General features: G+C 39.1%; 1 protein-coding gene across 2 annotated transcripts in view; it reads left to right on the top strand.

The window, feature by feature from the left end:
• Positions 1-477: 477 nt before the first annotated feature.
• The window catches only part of SLC30A7 (solute carrier family 30 member 7), a 32,188-nt gene continuing 10,593 nt past the window's right edge, over positions 478-22,072 (top strand). For both annotated transcript variants that reach the window (XR_011048677.1, XM_068406817.1), the window contains exons 1-8: positions 478-623; positions 809-910; positions 6,896-7,009; positions 8,465-8,552; positions 10,213-10,339; positions 11,277-11,432; positions 12,944-12,994; positions 15,115-15,250. Coding sequence is in view for 1 of the 2 variants with exons in the window: in XM_068406817.1 (XP_068262918.1) it covers positions 544-623; positions 809-910; positions 6,896-7,009; positions 8,465-8,552; positions 10,213-10,339; positions 11,277-11,432; positions 12,944-12,994; positions 15,115-15,250 (854 nt within the window). In the remaining variant the exon portion in view is untranslated. The remainder of the gene's footprint in view (positions 624-808; positions 911-6,895; positions 7,010-8,464; positions 8,553-10,212; positions 10,340-11,276; positions 11,433-12,943; positions 12,995-15,114; positions 15,251-22,072) is intronic.

Here is a 22,072-nt window from a genome sequence, read left to right as displayed (position 1 = left end):
GCGGCCCAGGCGGGACCGCCGCAGCGCTACGGCGGCGCCGCCGTACCCCGCTTCCTGTGGAGCGTCTCTCCGCTTCCTCCCGGCAGGCTCCGGTTTGTAGTTCGGGGTCCTGCCGCGGGCAGAGAGTTCCCCCCGCCCGGCTCCAGCAGCCCTGGCTATCACACAGCTTCCCAGAGCCAGGCCGCTGCAGCAGCTGCTCTGGGAGCACCGGGCACGGCAAGCGTAGCGTGGCGCCGCACGGACGGGAACACGGTCACATTCTGGGGTTGGGGCTAGTCCCCGGGCAGCGCGCGCCCTACTCCGTGTGACCGGTACCGCAGGTCCGGCCAGCAGCCGGGCGCAGCGGCACCCGCCGCCGGCCCCGCCCCCTGCGCGCCAATGGCCGTGGCGACACGCCCCCGAAGCCCCGTGTGCCGCGGCGGCGCGCAGGCGCGCGGTGGTAGACCGGAAGTGTGACTGGCCTGTGGGCCGGGCGCGGGGGAGCGCTCCCGCCCCGCCTGCTGCCCTGCCGGCCGGGCACGCCGCGGCCCCGGCGCCGGGAAGATGTTGCCCCTCTCCATCAAGGACGATGAGTACAAGCCGCCCAAATTCAATCTGCTCAGGAAGGTGTCGGGCTGGTTCAGGTGAGCAGCTCAGGGCGGGCCGAGCCGGGCGCAGCGGGGGCCGGGGCCGCGGCCGAGCCCCCGCGGAGGGGCTGGGGAAGGCTGATGCCGAGGGCGCCTGGGCCGCCCGGCGAGCGGGTCCGGCCTTCCGCCCCTGCCGCCTGCCGTACCGGCGGTGGGTGACCCGCTGTGTGGTCTGTGCGCAGGTCCATCCTGGCGGACAAGACCTCCCGCAACCTCTTCTTCTTTCTCTGCCTCAATCTCTCCTTCGCCTTCGTGGAGCTGCTCTACGGTATCTGGAGTAACAGGTACCGGGGCGGGGGGGGCGCAGCGCGGGGCGGCCGGCGGGGCGGGAGCGGCTCCCAGCGCGCAGGAAGCGGCGCCTCCCGCCGCGGCCAGTGCCACGTCTCCCTCTCGGCGGGGCCGGGCTGGGGCGCCGTGGGCCGGGGCCGTGCGGCCGGGCCTGGCCTCCTGTCCCGCTCTCCGGAAGGGCCGGTCGGCAGAGCGCTGGGGGCTGCTGGAGGGCTGCCCGTGGCTGGGAGCGCTCTCGTGGGTAGCGACCGGCTCCGCCATCCCCTTAGCCAGATCCCAGCGGGGAGGCGCTCCGGCTTGGGGGCGCGACTCGGCGCACTACGGAGGAACGCTGTTGGAAACTGGGGTCTTGCCGGCCGCGCTGCTCGGCTCTTCGCTGAGGAGGAAGCCTGGCCTTGGCGTGAGTTACAGGACCCAGGGGTCGTAACCGTTTCGTGCCTGCCGCTTAACACAGAGATCCTTTGGGAATGTGGCTTCATTTGTAAGTTGATAGCTGGGTGGCAAAACCCAGCACTGTGCGAAACATCCTTGTCTGAGTGAGGAACAGGAATTAACACATCCTGATACAGCTAAGTGGTACTTTATGTAGCACAAATTCACAAAGGCAGAAAAAACAGGAGGGACTTGACTAAATTGTTACTGAAAAATCTGTAGTAAAATATAAGCAGTAATGCAAAATAACTTTATTACTGATGTATGGTGTACAGGTGGAGAATAGGCAATAGTAGTAGTATCTCCATCATGCTTGACAGAGTTCTTTTATGGTGGTATTTCAGTGTCTTAATACTTCAGTTGGAAGTTAGGCATGGAAATGTCATTTAAGCCCAACAGCGTGTCCCTCCACATGGAACTTAAAGTAGTCTTTATCAAAAGCTGTTGTATGGATACAGGTTACTGGGACTCTTAATCAAGAGTCTTGAGTGAAAGCAGCAGTGCAGATTTGGAAACAGTTGCATCCTACTAGTTATCATTCTTCTCTGAATCTCTCGAAGTGCACTGTAAAATCCTTAACCTTGATTACAGTAATTGCTACTGTAGCACTAGTGAGAACAGTGCTATCTTGGGCACAGACTATCTTGGATGTGCTTGGTTTTGGCTTTGATGTTGATTCACTTTGCAGTTGTGTGAGGATTATTGCATGTGTAGCCTCTTTATTCAAGTATGGATTTTTTTTTTAAATAGCTTAGAACATGCAAGTATTTTTCTCAATGGTTCAGGTATAAAGAGCTTGATGTTTACGTGAGTTTGTTCTGATGTCTTTCTTTTAAGCATGATAATTTCATCAGAAATTAAATCTATACCTGAAAAAGTCCTATATATGAGATAATTAAACTGAGAAGCTGAAGTGACACTTGCTAGAAATTTGTCACCGAAGAATTGGGCTTACTGGAATTGAGAAGACTATTACTTATTTTTGTTCGTTATAGAGATTAAGAATTGGGATTTGCTGGATAGTTATGAGTTGGACCTCTTTATATTTCAAGTCACTAATTTTCAGGTATCTGTACATTAAGCCTGGATTTTGGGCTAGAACAAAACTGTCTTAGCCAGTGTTTCTTTAGCAGAGAGGAGTAGCAGAGAATATAATGAGGAATGTCTTCAGTCAAAGCAGATGGTTGGTGCCTTGGAAGAACAAACACATAAAAAGCAAACAAGGAGCCCTACAGGGAAAATTTATTTCTTGAGTTTGAAAAACACAGCTCCTTTGCTCTCCACATGAGAGATGCAGAAACGGAATGTTTGTAAAGGGGATTTTCTGTATCATCTTGGAGCACTTCTTTATTCCACTGTGGCCTGTCTTGGGTATGGCCAGTGCTTGATGCTGCAAGTGTTGGAAGCATCATCTTGAATTCTGTTCTCTCTGATGTCCTTGATGATGTCATGAGTGAAAGCTAGCAAGGCTAGCAGGCTGCCATGATTATTCAGATGATTCTTCCCTTGTCTTCTACAGACTAAGGAATTTCTTTTTAATTGTGAGTCTGAAAACTACACTTTTACCCATTTAAATTTATGTAGATAGCTGTGAGTTCTTTGACTAGGTTATTCTTATTCCAAAATCAAATCTATGATTTCAGCCCCCCAAATTTTTGTTGGCAAGTTCTAACAGTCTTCAGTTTTAATATTTTTTTTTTAATTCTTACTTCTTACATTCTCCTTAGCTTTTGTTTGCCAAGTGAGTTGTTTCCTGAACTCATACAGCTGTTTTGTCACTAATATGATCCTCTTACAAATACTCTGGTTTGTTGATGTTCTTGAAGCACAGACAGCAGAAATGGATGTGGAACTTTGCTACCTGAGGACTTGTTTAAAGTCAAAATCTGCAACTTGGGCTATTCTGTTTTAAAATACTGTATACAATAGTATACAATGTGCATACTTGTGTAATTTGGTATTAAACTTGTGTTGTTAAATCAACTGTGGAAGCGTCCTCATTTAGATACAATGTGTTTGAGTACAGTGTTTCTAGTAGATTGTACTCTGATGTGTTGCAGTTCTAATAGAAGTTCTGGCATACATCCCATGTTGCTAGTGATTGACTGGATCGCTTGTTTACTTTAGTAATCACTTTGCATCCAGTTTTTTAAGGTCTCATTAATTTACAGGTCATTTAAAAAAAGTCTCAAAGGAAATCAGATTGGCCTCTTACTAGGCTTCCTGTTGTTTGTGCAGTTGAATCTCTTACAGCTGTACCTGTAATACAGAGCATGTTTATGCCGTGTGGTGGACTGCGTTGCAGATGCAGTCTGTACTGACTCCTGTTGATAAATCCACATGCCTCTGGCTACTTGGAGATGTCAGCTTAGGTCTTGGAAGCAGCACAGCTGTGTTGGTGTTGCACCTGTGGTAAGTCTTGCCTCTGTGAGATTTGCAGGTGTGAGCACAGTGCCATGATACCTTGCTGTATGACTTCTGGTTCTAGAGCTCATATGGGATTTTGTTTCAGTAGCAGTCCTTATACACTCTTCTCTTTTCCAGGAGACTCTATTAAAAAAAAAAAAACCCTCAGAAACCACCAGCTATCTCTCTTTAGCCATGCTTATTTCTTCCATTTCATAATCATTACAAACTTACTTATGATTGTCATAATAATTACAAACTTACTATGACAAAGTTACTGTCACCCTAATTACCTTCTACCTGAATGTTTGGTGTATTTTGTGTTTTGTTTTTTTTTTTTCCCCTCACTGGATCTTCCTTACTGCTCAGAACCAAACCTAAAATGAGCTTTTTCCCTATGGATGGCACCTGGTTTTGGAGAGGGGGAAGCTGTCACCTGGACCCTTCAAGAATTCACTAGGGAATTCCATTCTGCAGCTTCATAGGCATCCAGCTAAAACCTTCAGTCTTCCTTTAATGTTTTATCAGAACAACTTCATCTGCTTCCTGCTTTAGTGGCTGAAGCACCTAAGGACAATTTATCATGACATCATCCTCTCCCTTAAATGTGTTATAGTTGTATGTATATATACCTTTGTATGTGTCCGTAACGTATATATGTAAATATATAAAGAGAGCAAGACTTGTTCTGTCTCCTCTCCTCCAAACCCACCACTTCCATGGTTGAGTGTTTAATCTGAAACACTTCAGATTAATCTTGAAATTGATTTCAGTCAGGCTGAAATGGTTTGGTTTCTTAATGTGAAGTAGTTTGAACTTTGGCTAATGAAACTTTGTATTTGACTTCAGTGTGAAAACATGGCTGTCCTCTAGAACTTGTTAGTACCAGTAATTGGTTTTGTTCTTCAGTTTCCAAGAACTGAGTTCTGTACATAGTTGTTCTTAGACAACCCAGGGACTGGGAAAATGGAACTTTTGGGACAATTGTAATAACAAATGCTCATCAGTACCTCTGTATCAAATGTCTTTTCACATATGAAACAATTTTTGTGTTTCAATGCACATACTTCCTTGCAGATTTACAGATCCTGTTTATGATTAGTAATTTAGTAAAATTTGGCAACTGCTGTGTGTGGTGTTAAATTCAGTTTACATACAGCCTACAAACTGATAAAGAGTTCTACTGATTGGCTAACTCATAAGTTAAGTTGCTTTGAACTTTGTAGGGTAAAACAGCATGCTAAACTTTTTCTGTGTTTGTCAGTCAAGATTGTAGTTGTGCATTGGTCATTGAAGTAAACAATTTGAGAAGTGATCTTTCAGCCTCTGCTTTCTTCAGCTTCTAGATCAAAGGCGAGTGTGTGGCTTCTAGTTAATGCTTTGCAGCTGATAAGGCAAAGATTTGAGGACTGATAAGGTTTACAAGCAGTGGTGCATCATTGTTCTAATACCACTCTGTCATTTTTGAACTGGAATTAGCTTGGAACCATTCAGCTGACAGCACAGATGGAGCAAGTATTTGTTTGCTTTTATTTCTGTGTGGAAATATTCCAGTCAAACTAGAAGAGTCAAGGAGATCACCAGCAAAAGGAGCAAATGATTGCTAACTTTACACTTAGCAAAATGAAGCAGCAGCCATCCATAGCAGCGTAGCACTCTTGTCTGGATTTTTATTTTTTTAAATCATTAGTAGAGCTCTGTGCTCTCAGGAGTACTATTGGTGCTTCCTTTGATTTAGTGTAGCTTCACCATGGTATGTTAGCCTTGAATGTGTGTGATCCCAGTAGAGACTGGGATGCTGGAAACCTTGCTTGTTGCTGTGAAGTAATGTAGTTATTTATCCCTCCTTCATCATAGTCTGTTTTAGTGAGAAGAACTAGATGCATCTTGGATAAATTCTATACCTGTTTATAATTCAGGCTAAAACACTGGCTGAAGGTTTGTGATTGGAAATTTGGAGACTGAGCAGCAATAAATTAAAAAGAAAGCAGGTCTGGTGCTTTGGCAATGCCATCAGGCACTGGCTTCTCTGCTCAGGTAAAAGGTAAAAATGGATGTAAACATAAGAGACAGCTGTTTAGGAAAGGTATGTAGTAGTTAAAAGTTCTTAACGAGTATAATGCTTTCTGTCCTGCTTTTTTTTCAGGCAAAAGAGAATACGGTCTTAGAATTCCCTGTGTACTGAAACTCCATTTTTTCAGCCTGCCCTACTCGTAGAAAGTGTCGAGTTGCTGCAGTGTGAATGAACATCAAAGACACATTCACATCTGATAAGGCACTAGTTCTGAAATAAGGTGCTTGAGAGGAAAACTGCTATGCTGAAGTAGACTTTACAGTCTTGGAATGGTTGCCATAATGAACTAAAATTATAAGTGAGAGACTTCAGCCTTTACAGGCCTAAAATATTTTGTCACAGGCATACGTTTGTCAAAATCTTATGAAACTTTATTTTGATTGAGTCATTGGGGTTTTTTACTGCTACACTAAATAATTTTTGACCAATTTTCCCTGTGTGTGAAAACTCTTCCAACGTATCAAGTTTGAAAATGGATTTGAGAATATTGCTTTTGTAAATGCTAAGAGCCATCACTATGGTGGTATTGGTAGTCTTCAGCAGAACAGTTTTAGTGTTATTGCACTAGGTATAATATACACTGCGTATAATAGATACTCAAAAGCAGTGTCTTTTACAGACTTATGTGGGGTCAGTATTTAAATGCAACTTGTGTGTATGCACTTTTCTAGCCGAATTTGCTCATATGGTCAAACTATAAATAGAAATACATGAACGAACACCTGCCACTAGAATTATGTTAGCGAGAGATGTGGCTGTGGGTATATCTACTCCAGGGGCTTTGGTTTATGTCAGGGGAAACCACCCCCCACTACCACCGAAATCATACGCTAGAAGGATTTTTTGCCAAGCGCTCTTCCGAAGTGCCTTCCCTAAGCTGACAAAAGCGGTTTTGTCATCATATTTCTTTTGGTGATCTAGTGTGGGTTTCTCCTCTGTGCTAGCAAAACCATATCTGAACCTTAGACACGCAGTTTATTCTGCTAGGGTGTAAAAGATTAAATGCTGTTTTTCTCATACTCCATATGTAGCAGGTGGAACATAACATTTTTTTTATGTTCTTTTCCAGTTTAGGTCTAATATCAGATTCTTTTCATATGTTTTTTGACTGTACTGCTCTATTGGCTGGATTAGCAGCTTCAGTTATTTCAAAATGGAGGTCCAACGATGCTTTCTCATATGGGTAAGAAACTTCAGCCTTTTACCTTAATGTATTTTCGTAAATGTCTAGGTGGTCATTTTTCACTGTATGAAGAAAACCTTTTTTTGCAGAACATGGAAAAGCTATGTTGAAAGTGTGTTTTTTTAAGGTGAGTTGTGTAAACCTTTAAGTTAATATTCCCCTAGAAATAGTAAAAATGTGAAGGCATTGCTTTTGGCAAGAGCTTTATCACTTCTAAGATCTCTGTGATCATATTAATGGAAACAAGTTACGCAGCAGAAAGTCGTCCTGCATTGTCATGTGTTCATGGCACTAGTGAAGTAAGAGCAGCCGCATCATGGGTTTGTCCTCACAGCGCAGTGAGGTGTGTAACAGGGAATCTCAGACTGCTGGTGCCCCATGCCTTCTTTGGAACAGAAAGTTCCAGCTGGGAGGAGCTTAGTCTCAGTTATTCTGCACCTGAGACTATAAGCCGTGCTTCTCAGAGCCAGCAGGATGCAATAGCTGTGGCTACCATTAACGCAGGTCCTCAAGGCTGAGGTATGCCATCCCATCTGCCCTTCGTGGATATAGCTGCTGCAGCTGGTTCTGTTTGAAGGGCAGTTGGTTCCATTGCCCATTGCAGGTGTGCCCTATAAAACAATACTGGTGATACAATATTATTAATTGGTGATACTGATTAATTAACAGCATGTGGGCTATAACATGGGTTGCTGCATTCCACTTAGCATTACTGACCTGAATGTCAGCATTTAGCTTCAGCTGTCTTGCCTAAGCATGGATCATTAAGCTTGAAACTTAAAGCACTGTTAAGGTGGAAACTCCAGTGTGCCTAGAAATCAGTTCGGGAAGAATTGATTGTACCATGAGCTAATTGCAATGAAAGCAGATTCTGTATTAATTACTGCTCTACACTTAAACAGCTGGTGTTCCATTTATTAGAGAACAGCCACAATTCATTAACTCTGATGTTTGTGACATTGAAATCACATGTTATTCTAACCTGGCTGTTTTTTATTGGAAAAATTTAGTAGCTGAAATAATTAATTTCTACTTAAAACTTTTACTAAAAATCCCCCTATTATAGGGGGAGCAAATTCATGTATGGCTGTTTGATATTAAACATAACTTTACATCAGCAGACTTCGATTACATCTTTCGTGCTTATCTTGCGTTGTGGCTTCTAAATATATGTTTATACCATAACTTCCAGTAGGGATGATCTTAAACGGGAAGATTTTGACATATTCAAAGTTTTCTTTTGTCTAGATCAGGTAATTTCTGTCAAAATACAAGACAGTGAATTTCACATACTTATCTGTAGTTTACATACTATATCTTCCATTTAGCAAATCCCTGTGTAATACAACTGTTTCAGAACTAGAAGATTGTACTCCAGTCTTTAAGTTCCACTTTCAATTTTCAGCATTTAAATGGAGGTGGTGATATCTGCTGTTGCTTTTTTGTTTCTTGCAGGTATGTTCGAGCAGAAGTACTTGCTGGTTTTGTGAATGGTTTATTCCTCATCTTTACAGCATTCTTCATTTTTTCTGAAGGTGTTGAGGTATGTTAGGAAGTCAATTACACTATCAATTGTCACATTTCTATTTGTAGAGTATATTTAATGGGGATAAAATTATTGAAGTTGATTATCTTCATAATTGGTTAAAAATCTGTGATTTGACAGAGAATAGGGCCATCTGAAATTGCTGGTTTGTGACACAGAAACCCAGCTTTTTCAGTGTATCTGTACTAGCTTCTCAAATAGTGTATTTTGATTGTGTGTAAAGATTCTGTGAGATTTACCCTGTCCTTTTTTCAGCCAGTTAAGTATGTCATAGAAAGATTTTCACTTCTCATTGTTAAAGGACAAATGAGGCCAAGAAAGGCCAGACTAGTCATTCAGAGGAGAGAAGTTAGTCATAAGAAATGGGAATTCATTCAATGAAGAAGTTGGACTAACTCATTAAAGAAAGAGCATTATCTTCCGAATCTTGAAGTCTGATATAAATGGCAAGTAGTAATAGCTTTGACATTTACAAGGGCACTTTTCTTGAATTTTTTTTTTTACAAGATGGTTCAGGTGATAATTTCAGCATGAAAATTTACACATAAAGGATGTCTGCACTGAAATGAGGTAGGATTAAGAGTAAAATTGGTACCTGATTCTGATCAGCTTGTATTAATGCTTTTACTTTTTAATGGGAGATGCACTATAAATTTGGTTAGACTTCTAGTTCAGAATACACTCTAGTGGGTATTTTTTTAATCAATAGGGAACTGGGAATAGCTTTCAGGAACATATCCTCTACATAGATAAGCCTGTAAATACTTCAAAATCAGTACAAACTGGGCTGAAATTGCCTAAAAGCTTGGGAAAACTTCATGTCAAATCTAGAAACAGCAACAAAACTTGCTAGAAAGATTAAAAACTACTACTGGAAGGGTCAAGGGTAATGTTGAAACATCATTCTTTTCCTACTGGTCTTAGCTCCCATGCTAAGCATTTCCTTTGCTTGTGATGGTGACTCCTTTTCTCTCTGTTACTTCAAAATTTTACATCTGCTGAAAGTTTCGTTGTCTTGGTGTTGCCTGTACCTTTCATCCCCATGGACAGATGGTGTATGTTTCTCTCCCCTGTCAATAGTAATTTACACTCTTCAACACTTAGCTTCAGATATAAATTGTTAGGCCTATAATGTCTCACTGAAAAAAAACTAGTAGGATAAAAAAGAATTTAAAAAAAACCAATCTAGATTTTACAAGTTTTGAAAAATGCCACAACTTGTTCTCAGTCTTCATTTCATTGCACTCATCCCCTCACCCCCTTCTAAGGAGAAAGGAAGAAATCGCGTTTTAGACTCTTGGAAGTTGTTTGGATAGCTTGGACAATCCACGTATAACAACAAACTTGAATGTTTTCATATGGTGTTGAGCCACATCCCACAGCATAATGAAAAAAGTTAGCTAGAATATCAGAATATTCTACTATACTTTCACAGCTTTAATAATAAAACTTCAGCTTTAGACACTAAGAGTTAGTCTGTGTACCATCCCAAAAACTGAAAGTCCTGAGTAATTTCTAATTATGTCTTTATATATGGCTGTTTGTATGAGAATGCTCCTGTATCTAAGCAGTTTTTTCAGTGCCTTTTAATAATGTAAAGAGATTGTAAAACTCCACATTTGCTTCTTGGTTTGTTGTTTTTTGGGTTTTTTTCTAGAGAGCACTTGAGCCACCTGACGTGCATCATGAGAGACTTCTTCCTGTTTCTATACTAGGATTCATTGTAAATCTCATAGGCATATTTGTTTTTCAACATGGAGGTCATGGGCATTCACATGGCTCTGGTAGGATGTCTGTAATTTTCAGTACTGTTTCCTTTCTTGGCACCCTCTATTCCAGGATCTTATAATCCTCCAATAAGAACCCCAGGATTAAATTTTAGTGCCTTTTTAGTGGCAATCCTAGACAAATGTATATGTGACTTGTTGCAATACTGACTTTTATGTTTTATCACTAGCCCTAGTATGTCACTACCATACTTCTCATGTTAATATCCATTAGCTGGAAGACCTAGAACTCCAGAATCTGCTTTCTGGAACATGCACTGTTCTGCACCTGATTGGAAGAGATTTGCAGAGTGTCTTTTGGACAGAATTAAGCTGGAGTTAAGCGAGGTCTTGACTGGAAAATTTACAATACAGTGTCTGAACCAAATTTTAAGTATGGGATGATTCAGCTTCAGATGCTTTTCAACTTAGTGTCTTTTGAATTTAAATGCAGAATTTATTTGCTTAAATATATATGGTAAACATTTTGTTGGGTTTTGTTCTGCAAAGCTAATTGATATCTCTTTCAGTTTGACATATAAACTGATATAGACTGGTGGAAGAAAATAGTCTTTGGTCTTTAAGCAGCAATTAGAGCTTGGTTTTTTAATGTGTGAACGATAGGCAATTTCTGGTTTCTTAAAACAGCTATTTTTAATGTGCTTGTATCTAATTATGTACATTTTTCAAATTGTACTAAAAGTGTAGCACAACTTCTCTCAGGAGTGGGGATGTATAAAAGCACTTGACTTCTCAAATCAGGTATATATTTTATACAGCTGCCCAGCATAGATTTAGATGACAAACAGCTTGTGTTGATTTTCTTAACCTATTTAAAGCTGTACCTTAAGAAGACCTAAAAGATGAATAGGTTTCGAGTAGCTTAGAAACAAATGTAAGCATACTTTTATTCAACACTTCAAATTTGTACTCTCATGGTAATATTTTTTTATAGGGCATGAACACAGCCATTCTCTATTTAATGGTGGTCTCAGCCACGGACACAGTCACGGAGGTCACGGTCACAGCCATGAACATAAACATGCCCATGGGCACACTCATGATCATGGCCATAGCCATGGACACTCTCATGGTCAGGATTATTGTCATGGTAAGTACTTAGTTAATGTCATAGATCATCTTGACTTAATTTAAATTTGCTATTAATGATTTACTCAAAAAAAAAAAAAAGGGTGCTGGCAGCTTGTTGCGAGCATACATGGAAGTAGTTTCACTAAATGTGTGGTATGCTATGCAACCGCTGTGTTTTGTGACTCATTTTGGTAAATGCTGTTTCACTTGCAGTAAGTTTGGTGTTAAAGGTTTTGCTTTACCTGTGGTTTTCGAATGTTCATCGTAAAGTTCTGTGTTGGCAAAAGAGAAAACAGATGTCTGCTATAGCAATATAATGAAAATAATTATCAAGTGCTCTGTTGCAATTTCATTAAAATCAATAGACAAGGTTAAAGTTAACACTTTGCTAGTGTTCTCCATTTGAATAATTTTACAGATCAAGATATTAGGAAAGATGGACAAGCAATTTTACTTTGGGTACTTAGGGATTGATATGTCATACTTGGTTTGTGATCTCAAATGTAATATTTTCCCTGTTTTGTGTAGTTGTAATCTCTTCTATGAAGGCAAACAATCTGTGAAGAGACATCTATGCAAAATATGATCAGTAGCCTTCACTATAGGAGAAGAAACAGGGTGTTTCCTACCTATTTGAAACAATGCAAATGAAAGCCTTATTGTAATGCAGGATTGTCAATCCTTCCTGCCTAAGTCATAAACTAGAATCTGACGTGACTGAAAATGTGCACATTCAGAGTGGGGAATAGCATCGTAACTTGCAGACAGAGGTGACAGAGTATAAAAATATTTATTTGTCCCTTCCTTGCTATTTTTACTAGAAAATTGGTGTTTGTTTTCCCAGTGTTCTCCTGGAGTTTGGTTGGAAAGCAAGAGTTCCCCCCTCCTGCCTCCTCCTTGCTCTCCCTATGCCCCCCACCCCAGTGGAACAGCGAATGTAGCTGTTTTGTGCAATTTGAGATTCAAATCAACTTTTGCATAAATTATTATATATCTTCCCTAGAAGTCATTTGCTATCTTTAACAAGTTTTTTGTAAAATACCTTTTGGATGTGTTCCACAGAGGCATTAATCTGCTGGGTTGAGAGGATTTTTTTACTTTTCTGCCTTCTCCAAGTCTTATCCTTGTTGTTTTACCTTAGGTATAAATGCTTGCTTAAGTGAAATATTTCTGCTTAGCAAGTTTATTTGACCTTACTCTTGCTTGTTTGTATGGCTTGTATTCTTGAGGGGGCCTTATTTTGCTAAATACTAGGAAGGTCTTCTCAGTTTGTTTTCATTAAAAACCAAATGTTGATCTTTTTATTTTTATACATACATATATAAAATCTATTATGTAAAGCGGTATTTTGTTTTAAAAAATATATGTTTTCAGACTCAATCACTGCGTTAAAAACCAATAGCTAGAGTGGAAGCTAGTCATTGTGAGCAGCTTGTCTGTTCAAGAAATTTCAGAAAGGAAGACCATAACAGAATATACCACTAGAGAGCGCCTTTGTGTGGTTTAATATGCCAATAATTGTCTTCACAGATGACCATTCTCTTGAAGGAGTGGCTGGATCCAGCAAACAGATTTTACAAGGTATGATGAGAATTAGTGGTTTATTAGTTTTATCATGGTCTGCCTGCCTGTGACTGTCACACGTGTTTTTAGAGGGTGCCTCTGGGTAATGCTACGTTTTTCTTAGAGGAGCTATTTTGTGAAGTCCCCTTCCACCTGTAAACAGAGCAATGTCACACCTAGGCATTGAGACATTCACTGAAGTCTAAATGTAATGCACTGTCCACACAATTTAAAAGGGAGATCCCGAAAGCTGGGATTCAGCTTCTGTAACTGATGCTGAAAAATCAAATAATAAAAATCTAGGAAAGAGTGGTTAAAAGCAGAAACCTGAGGAGCTTAATTGCGATGTATGCTCTGGAAAGTGAAAAACAGTGTTATTAAGATAGAATGTATTTGAAAAATGCAGATTGATATAGTTGTTAAAGGGTACCTGAGCTTAAAACTTGCATTTCATCAAGCTGTTACAGTTGGTTTAGACAAGATTGCTTGAAAGGGTATTGGAGTCTGTGATCTCCTGAGCATTAGTGTAAATAAATTGCTGATAATTTAGATTTCAGTTCTTAGCTTTGATTAATTTTTTTTAAGTGTTCAAAAGTTAGGAGGAGAAAATTATATAATGTAACAGGTAGTAATTATTTAGCATACCCAAATGTACATACTGTTTTCTCTTATTGGATGATTTTCTGACTTGCTGTAGTCCTTGAAAAGGAGCATTTTCAACCTCTTCTAGCATTTATGGTATACCATATTATGTATATGTATACCAGTACTTCAGTAGAAGATATTTGAAAGTCTTTTCATGAAAGGCACATTTTAATTGAAGCATATTAAAAAGACTCAATTTTATATGAATTTATGTTAATTTTTCAATACTGTGGTGGGTTGGCTCTGACCAGTAAGTAAGGACCCAGCAGCTACTCGCTCACTCGTGCAGTGGGACAGGGAAGAGAATTAGAAGAGTAAAAGAGAGAACTACTCTTGGATTGAGATAAAGACAGTTTAGTAAGGCGGGGGGGACCCAAGTGATGCAGAGACAATCGCTCACCACCTCCCACCAGCAGATCAATGCCCAGGAAGTCTCTGAGCAAGAGCTATTTTGGAAAGACAACACCCCAGTTTTATTGCTAGGCGTGATGTGATATGGTGTGGAATATCCCTCTAGTCGGTTTGGGTCAGCTGTCCTGGCTATGTGCCCTCCCAGCATCTTGCCCACCCCAGCGTACTTGCTGTGGGGGCAGAGTGAGAAACGGAAGGCACTGATGCTGTGCAAGTGCTGTTTGGCAATAGCTAAAACATTGGTATGTTATCAACGCAGTTTTAGTCACAAATCTAAAACACAGCATCATGCAGGCTGCTGTGGAGGAAACCGAACTCCATCCCAGCCAGACCCAGTACAAATGTAGACTTGGAAAAATCACTAAAGAGCTGATTTATAGTTGTATGTTGTTTTTTGAGGAGGGATTATCTGAGTCTGGAGGATTGCATTCAAAGAGCTGTTCCTGAATGACTGTTCCTGTCATTGCCAGCAGAGAGCTGCAAAGGCTAAATTTTAGCTAGCTGCAAAGTGCTTGTTTCTTTGTCTTTTAAGGTAGTGTGTTATTCTTCAAAGTGAGAGTGAAGTTGTTCATGTCTGCAGTATTGTTTAATTCTCAAAATCATTTGTCTTGGATTTCTTTGCCGAATAACTTCTACAAGATATTGTCAATGAGACATTAGCATCTTTCAAAGTTTTACAGAGCTGTTTCTGTTACCAGTCTTTCCATCTCATTCAGTACTTATCATTGTCCGTAGGCATCAGGGAACATGAGTTTCTTTACTGTAATATATGGGTGGGTATTGAGTGAAAAAAAAATTAGCTACATCTGTTAACCACTGCTTAAGTTGATAGCCATTACATGAAATACCTCTTACTGCTAAGTGCAGAAAATAATGTGAATTCTTCAAATGCTCTATATTCTACAAATATGTTGAAATCCTGTAATCACTTTCTGTGTGTTTGTCCAAAATCTGCCACAGACTTAACAAGCATAGATCATGTTATCTAGTTTCTTGCAACTCTTCTCCATAAACTGTCTTTGAAATACTCCATTAGCTTTAAGAATACCAAGTTGTAATGCTAATCAATTAATCTCTTACAGGTGTATTTCTACACATTGTTGCAGACACACTTGGAAGTATTGGTGTAATCATATCTGCTATATTGATGCAGAACTATGGTCTAATGATAGCAGATCCTATTTGTTCAATGCTGATAGCACTACTGATAGGTGTAAGGTAAGTGTTGCTATCACTGATATTTGGTAGTATTTTTGATGCTAGTTACAGCACAAATTACAGCTCAGAAGAAAAGGTTTGTCTGTTATGCTAATGACTTAGGACGTTTGCTTTTCTTCCGAGAGATATGTTACCTCTGTTCTGTACAGCTGTTCTGGTGTGCTTGTACATGAGCTATCTTTCTTTTCCTTTTCTGCAGCTACAGCTTTTGGCCTTAAATCTGCATATTTTGCCCCTGTTGCATAATATTACAAAAATGTCTTTCAGGTTCAAACTGTAGAAAGATTCCTCTCTGTATTTAGTACATGCTTATATAAACCAATGTACTCCAGTAAATGGAGCAGAATGGCTTCAGGGCAGCAGAGTTGAGCCTGCTGGCACAGGATGTGCCCTTGTCCTTGACAAATCAAGGCTGGTAATTTTTCTTTTTTTTTTTTTTCCCGGAAAGAACTGTCTTTTCCTTTGTATTTGTATTCTGAGACATCCTTATTCCTTTTAAGATCTGATGGAAATGCTTCAAGTAGTTCTGGGCTTTCCTGGTTGTTGCTTACCAAGATCACTGTAAATGTGAAGCTATTCGGATTAGACCGGACAAGCAAACGTTGCATTCAGTGATGCTGTTATTGAGGCTTTTCTGGCAGCAGTTTCAATGGTGGCATAGGGCAGAGTGCCACAACTCCAGTACAACCTAGTAACTGAACACCTTTGTCTCTTCAGCAGCGGTGAATGTCGTCTGATTAACTGCAGCTACTTATGCTTATACCATATATGGCATGTTTATACCATATGCATGGCAGCATTCACAAAATTATTGATGTGAATCTCCCCATTTATCAGAGTAAGGCAACATGCTTCAGGCACTAAATGCCCACAGAAATCTGTGTGCTAGAGATCACTGTTAACTTACCACTTTAATATAAACTTACTATTTTGACTTAAACCTCCTGTAATTTCATAAAGGGCAAATTATTACAAACTAATTCTATTACTGAAATTTCAAAAAATAGGAAAGAAAACGTGCAGTTTGCGAAGGGGGAAGAAATTATTGCTGAGGTAATAGCTGAGTAAAACAGAAGTTTCCATACTTTGTATTTTAAGGGTCTAGTTTTGCGTACAACAAAGTGCATGTGGAATGCTGATCAGAAAATACCATGTGAATGAGAATTTTTTTTCTTCCATTCGTACAGCGGTTGGAAGAAGACTGCCTTCCATAATAGAGCTTTTGTAATAAAGCTCCTTATAGGTATTCTAGCACAGTTAGGAAGAACATCTGAGGCCCATGTTCTATACTGAAAATGCTGGAACAGTTCATGTTTGATGTATCTTTTGACCTGATACCAGACCTCAGCCTGTAACATTGTTTTGTTGGTCCAGGAGGCTGTAAGTGATCTTTAGAATCATTACGCTGAGTGCAGTCAGCTGCATCATAATCAGTAGAAGCAAGCCTGCATTTCTTGCAGACTGACACATCCTGGCACAGCAGTGGAGCAAACAATTGTAGGGTTGGGGTTTTTATGTTTGGTTTTTTTTAAGCAATCCAACAGGCTTAACTACTGATGGCTTTGCTTGAAATGCATTTAAATGAGATCTTAAACAAGATGACTGGCAGTTTTGGATGGATATTCTTTGAGAGCTTGAGTCTCCTTTTGTGTTGTTTGACTTCAGTGATCTTCATTTACACTTCTGGACATAAAACCATTGTTTATTCTGCCTTATTATTCACTATGCTGTGTGTGTGAAGTGCTCTTCAGAATGAATGCAAAAGGTTTTTCAGATTTTCCCATAAGGTGATCTTTTGTAACAGTAATACAGGGGCCCAACTGATGATTGCTAGGATATATAATAGTTTTGTCCTTGATCTTTTGAAGTCACCTACATCTAACCTAGAGAAAAGTTTATACTGAAATTTTGTGAAACTTAAAATTTGAGGGAGAAAACATTGTTTACAAAAATATTTTAAACTGTGTCTTGTTTTTTAAAATTATCTCTTTGCTGATGGGGTGCGTGTGGGTTTGAGGTGTGGAGGAGGAGGATGTTCAATATCTAGTACAGGGATTCCTGGTCACTTCTGTGGGCCTGTTTGCAACCTTGATAAATAACTTTTTGGGAGGATTTGGCTTTAGATTAAATAATTGTATGCTGTTTCAGAGGAATATTTGTCAATTTACTTGTGCCCACTTGTGTCCCTTTTACTAGTTAAACCAACTTTGATAAGGTGGCCTGGGATAAGAGTACATGTGTGCTCCAACAAGTGGACCCATGCATGTGTGTTTAAAAATCAGGATCTGTTCTTTCTGGCTGCAATAAAGCAAGGATAGTTTTGAGTCAGAGATGCAAAAGCCAGTCTGATAAAGTTGTCCAAAAGTTTTAATGCTGTGTGGGGACTTTCCCTTAGCTGGGACTGTAAAGCTTTGCTTCTTTCAAATAAGGTTGTGTAAAAGCTCCAAGGTGCTGTCTGTTCTCATAAGAGTAATTTAGCTGATTGTTTTAAATCTAAATAGTAGTGAATTTTATTGCTGATCTTACAAAGCTCTTGTGCACGACTCCACATTTTACGTACATGAAATTGTCCGTTTCCTTTTTAATTGGCTGCTTAGACCTCTGGTTCTACATTGAGTGTATTAGTTATTAACTGATGAACTAGAGCAGGCAATACTCTCTTTACTGCTGTTAATGTTAACTAACAGTTCTTAGTGAAAGCAGAACCTTGAGTGTAGATCTTCTATGAGTACTCTGAAGCTTTAAAATAAAGCACTTGAAATGTCAAAAATCTGTGTGGAAATGCTTTTGCTCTTGCCTGTCAACTTGTTATTTGGGAGGAAGGCTTCTTTCCGAAGAGAATGTTTTTTTATGTCTTTGAGCTCTTGTTGTGCTGGCCTTCTGTCACTTGTTCTCAAATGCCAAATTACCGTATTGGATTAAGACTTGCCTGTAGTACAGGTGCTTCTCTATCATCAGGAAGGTGTCTTAGGAAACAGCTGTGAATATTGCAGGTGGCTACCTGAGTGTAAATCTGAAGTCACGGTGGGAGAGTGGTTCAGACTTGAATCTTTTCTGTTAATTTTTAGATAATGAGGATGCACTATTCCGAATGGTACCATCTAGAAACCCCGCTGGTTGTATATGAAAATGAAGTATACATTGAGCAAATTATTTTCAAAGTTGGAAATGAAAATAAAGTGCACACTGGTAAATAAATTTTTACTCATGTTTGTTGGTGGCTTTGTCCTCTAAAGAAAGGATCCTCAGACCAGTCTAGATTACAGTATAACTTTGGATGAGTGTTTAGTGTAAGTAGTGAGTAGGCGTTCCAGCTAGAACGAGCTTGGATAGAGGTGAATTAAGACAGAATTGTAGACGCAGTTTCAAGGCAGGAGTCTTCTGTGGGATAAACAGTATTCTTGTAAACAATATAATAAGGTACCTTGAAGGAAGTCTTTGGATTCCTAACTTTAAAAAGTAGTTTTCTTAATCAGCTGGACAATCTGGGACACTATCACTATTGGGATTTGGGAGAGATGATATTCTTGCAGTATGATGGGTGGTATTGGAAGTATGTATTCAGAAACACATTTGAATTATTTTCAACAAAACCAGGTTTATTTTCTGATGCTGAGCTTTAAGTATATGTATTTAAAAGAGGAATTCTTGTGTAATTAGGTACAAGAAGAGCAAAGTTAATGGTGTGACAGTAGTTAGGTCTGTGGGTTTGAGACTAGTGAGAATCCATTCTGTCTTTTTAACAAATTACAATGGTATGTTTTTTGGCATGATGAGAGATTGTCATAGGAAGATCTAAGTAATGCAGTAACGTGGCACCATTGTACAACCAACTCATAGCTTTTATATTCTGTAAAGATACTATGATGCAAGTAGTACAAAGTAATCTAGAAAAGTAATTAGATTAAAATGGAAGAATAACAGATGTTCAATTTGGTATCCATTACTGGATGTGGGATAGTATTTATGAAATCACATGGTATTTTGCTCTTCCTTTCTTGAAACAAGCAAATGAGTATAGTGGACTAACAAACTATCACCAAGAACTTTCAGGTTCTCAGCTGTAGCTGCTTCATTATCTGAGTATGTATGGAAATTTTCTGGAAATTGAAAATAATTATCTCACTGAATTTTGTCTCAAATTTTACAAAAATAAATACTTGCAATTCAATTGCATAATTTTCCTGAAACTGATTATTAAACATAGTTTATCTGCATTAGTATGTTACACTTTGCATGTCCAAGCAAATATTTAATCAAAATGTGGATATCATAGTGCACTTACGTTTTTAGTGTACTTTAAGGTCATTAAGTAGCTGTTGCAGTTTATGCCACTGCCATTTTTTGTTGAAAGTCTGATGATACTGTGTTCATACAGGTCATTAGATCTTAAATACAAAATGTATACATTTTAGGAATGTGTATAGAGCATTTGTGTAGTTCAAATGTATCAGGCAAAGGCATAAGCTGTATAGAGTTTGTTTTAATTAAACTGTAAAAGTCATGTTTTTGATTCTTCATGCACAGTTAATGTTTGAGATAAAAAGCTGAATGAGGTGATGGTGGTAAGATGCATTTAGAGGTTCGTGAAGCTCTTTGAGGAGCATTTTAATAGCTTGCTTTTTAGCAAGGGAATTTTCAAGAAAATGTTACATGAAAAATGAAAGACAAACTAAAATTAAGAAATTACTGTGTAATCAGTGAATTTAGTGTTTAATACTTGGTATATTTTCAGTTGTTTGCAGGTTTAATGAAGTTTATTTTTTGCTTTTATTCCCTGAACAAAATGTGCATATACAACTTAACCTGGTAGTGATTTGGCTTCAATCATGTATCCTAGAAGTTATTTCTTAATGGTCTGAGTTTGACTTATAGAGTGTGCAGGGCATGGGTAGGAGGTACCTTTGATCCAGGGCTCCTTTTTTTTTTTAAAAAAAAAAAGAAAAAAAAAAAGAAAATGTATTCGTTCTGGGATACTTCTGTATTCAGAGAGGGAATAAAGGCATAACACAAATCCTTGTTCCCTTCTGTGGAACTATGTCTAATAAGCCAGTAGAATATCAAAGCAGTTGCATGTGAGTGGAGAGGGGAATTGTTGCTCTTAATCCAAGATTGCTTGTGTCTAGATGAAATAACTGTTCATTTTATATTACGTGTTTGCTTGCTTCAGTGTTGGGCAGCTCTCTCTGATTTACTCGAGTCTTGCCTGCTCCTGTTAGTGGGTCGACTTTGTTCAGTTTTCTGAAACGATGGCAACACTTGCCAAAAGAAATCACAAAAATATCTGTGTAGGATGACTAAAGGAACTCATCATTGCAATATAAAGCTGTACAGTCTCTAATTTGTAACCTATTTTGTCTTGTGCAGATGCACAAAGGGTTGAGCAAGGCATCTTCAGAGAAGTCAAGCAGTGCTTTTAATTCAAATGGTTGAGCCTTCCTGTAGACAACATCTCTAATTAGTGCAAATTGTCAGCTACTGACGTGGTTGCTCTGTGTCGCTCCTGTGATCCTTCACTAAGGCTACTCTAAGGTGACATATTCTGTGCCTAACTCCTTGTAAGTTAGCGCAGAACATTCTGGCTGCACAGTGAAAATCTCATGTGGGATTCTTCTGAGGTTGTTTTCACTGACAAATAAATACACTTCTAAGCTTAGTGGAAGCAGAAATGGAGTAGGTCTTACTGAAGTATAGAGAGGTAAGATCAGTCACTTCTCTTAAGTACACTGTGACTGTCTGCATCCCAGTAAAAGCCTGTCTTCAGTAGGATTATATAGAAATATTGCTAATACCTGTTACATATCATGCTTTAAAATTTATCTTTTTGGAAGAAGAAAAATAGCCTACATATTACTGTTCTGATATAAAGAGGCAAAGGCATGAAGTCAGATACTTTCTATTTTGCAAATTTCATTATGCTTTTACATTCTGTAGAAAGTTGTGTTTCCTCCATTTATGTATGTATCTGTTGAGTCTTGACAAGTGGAGGGCTTGGTAGTTTGTGGTTTCTCAATTGGAGGGCTATATCCTGTAATCTTTTAAAATGTCTGCATCATAAATCTATGGCCAATTCTGTGAAGGGTGAAGCTGGTGTGTGCGGGGGGTTGTAGCTCTTGAGTGTTCATGGATGCTACCACTAATATCTGGTCAATCTTTCTTTGATTACTTTCTGTACTATCTCATGCAAGTGTCCATTTAATTATAAAGCGTAAATAGGACATGCTTAAAATAGGCAAGTCTGTTTTACTAGCATTTTGTTAGAAGTCTTTTTTTTTTTTTTTTAAAAAAAAAATATCTTGGCTATTTCATAGTTGTTCAAGTTGACATTCTTCAAGTTTTTTCCAAGGTGTTTTGCTCATAATTTTATGTGCCTGAATCAATAAACAATTTCTCAAGTCTCTAAATTGCTTTTAAATGAACTAAATATTCATTTATTTTTTAGCCTTAGGATTCTAAGCCTTATTCTGAAATGTTGAAACAATTTTAGTATTTTGATCAGCTATGTGAAATTAGTCATCAAGCAAAAGCCACAACTCCAGTATAAAGCAAGAAGTTTGTCCGAAACCACTATTAGAGCCATATGTTTCTAGAAAGGCACCGTAGACTGAATATGATACTAGATTGGATAGAGCATGCAGACTACATATTAAGTGGTCAAAGAAATGAGGCAATTTACTTCAGTCATTTAGTGAAATTGTTTCCGTGGGTTGCATCATTTTTACATAAAGTCTAGAGCTGCTGGAACATGATATAATATGAAAGAGCTTTGGGGTGGACTTGCCTGTAACATTTGGGGTATATGCCAATAATGTTTGGGGCATA

Source organism: Nyctibius grandis, chromosome 8 (assembly GCF_013368605.1).
Source record: "Nyctibius grandis isolate bNycGra1 chromosome 8, bNycGra1.pri, whole genome shotgun sequence".
Taxonomy (NCBI): Eukaryota; Metazoa; Chordata; class Aves; order Nyctibiiformes; family Nyctibiidae; genus Nyctibius; species Nyctibius grandis.
Note: the sequence above shows the minus strand (reverse complement) of the source record. Positions and strands in the feature narration are given on the sequence as shown.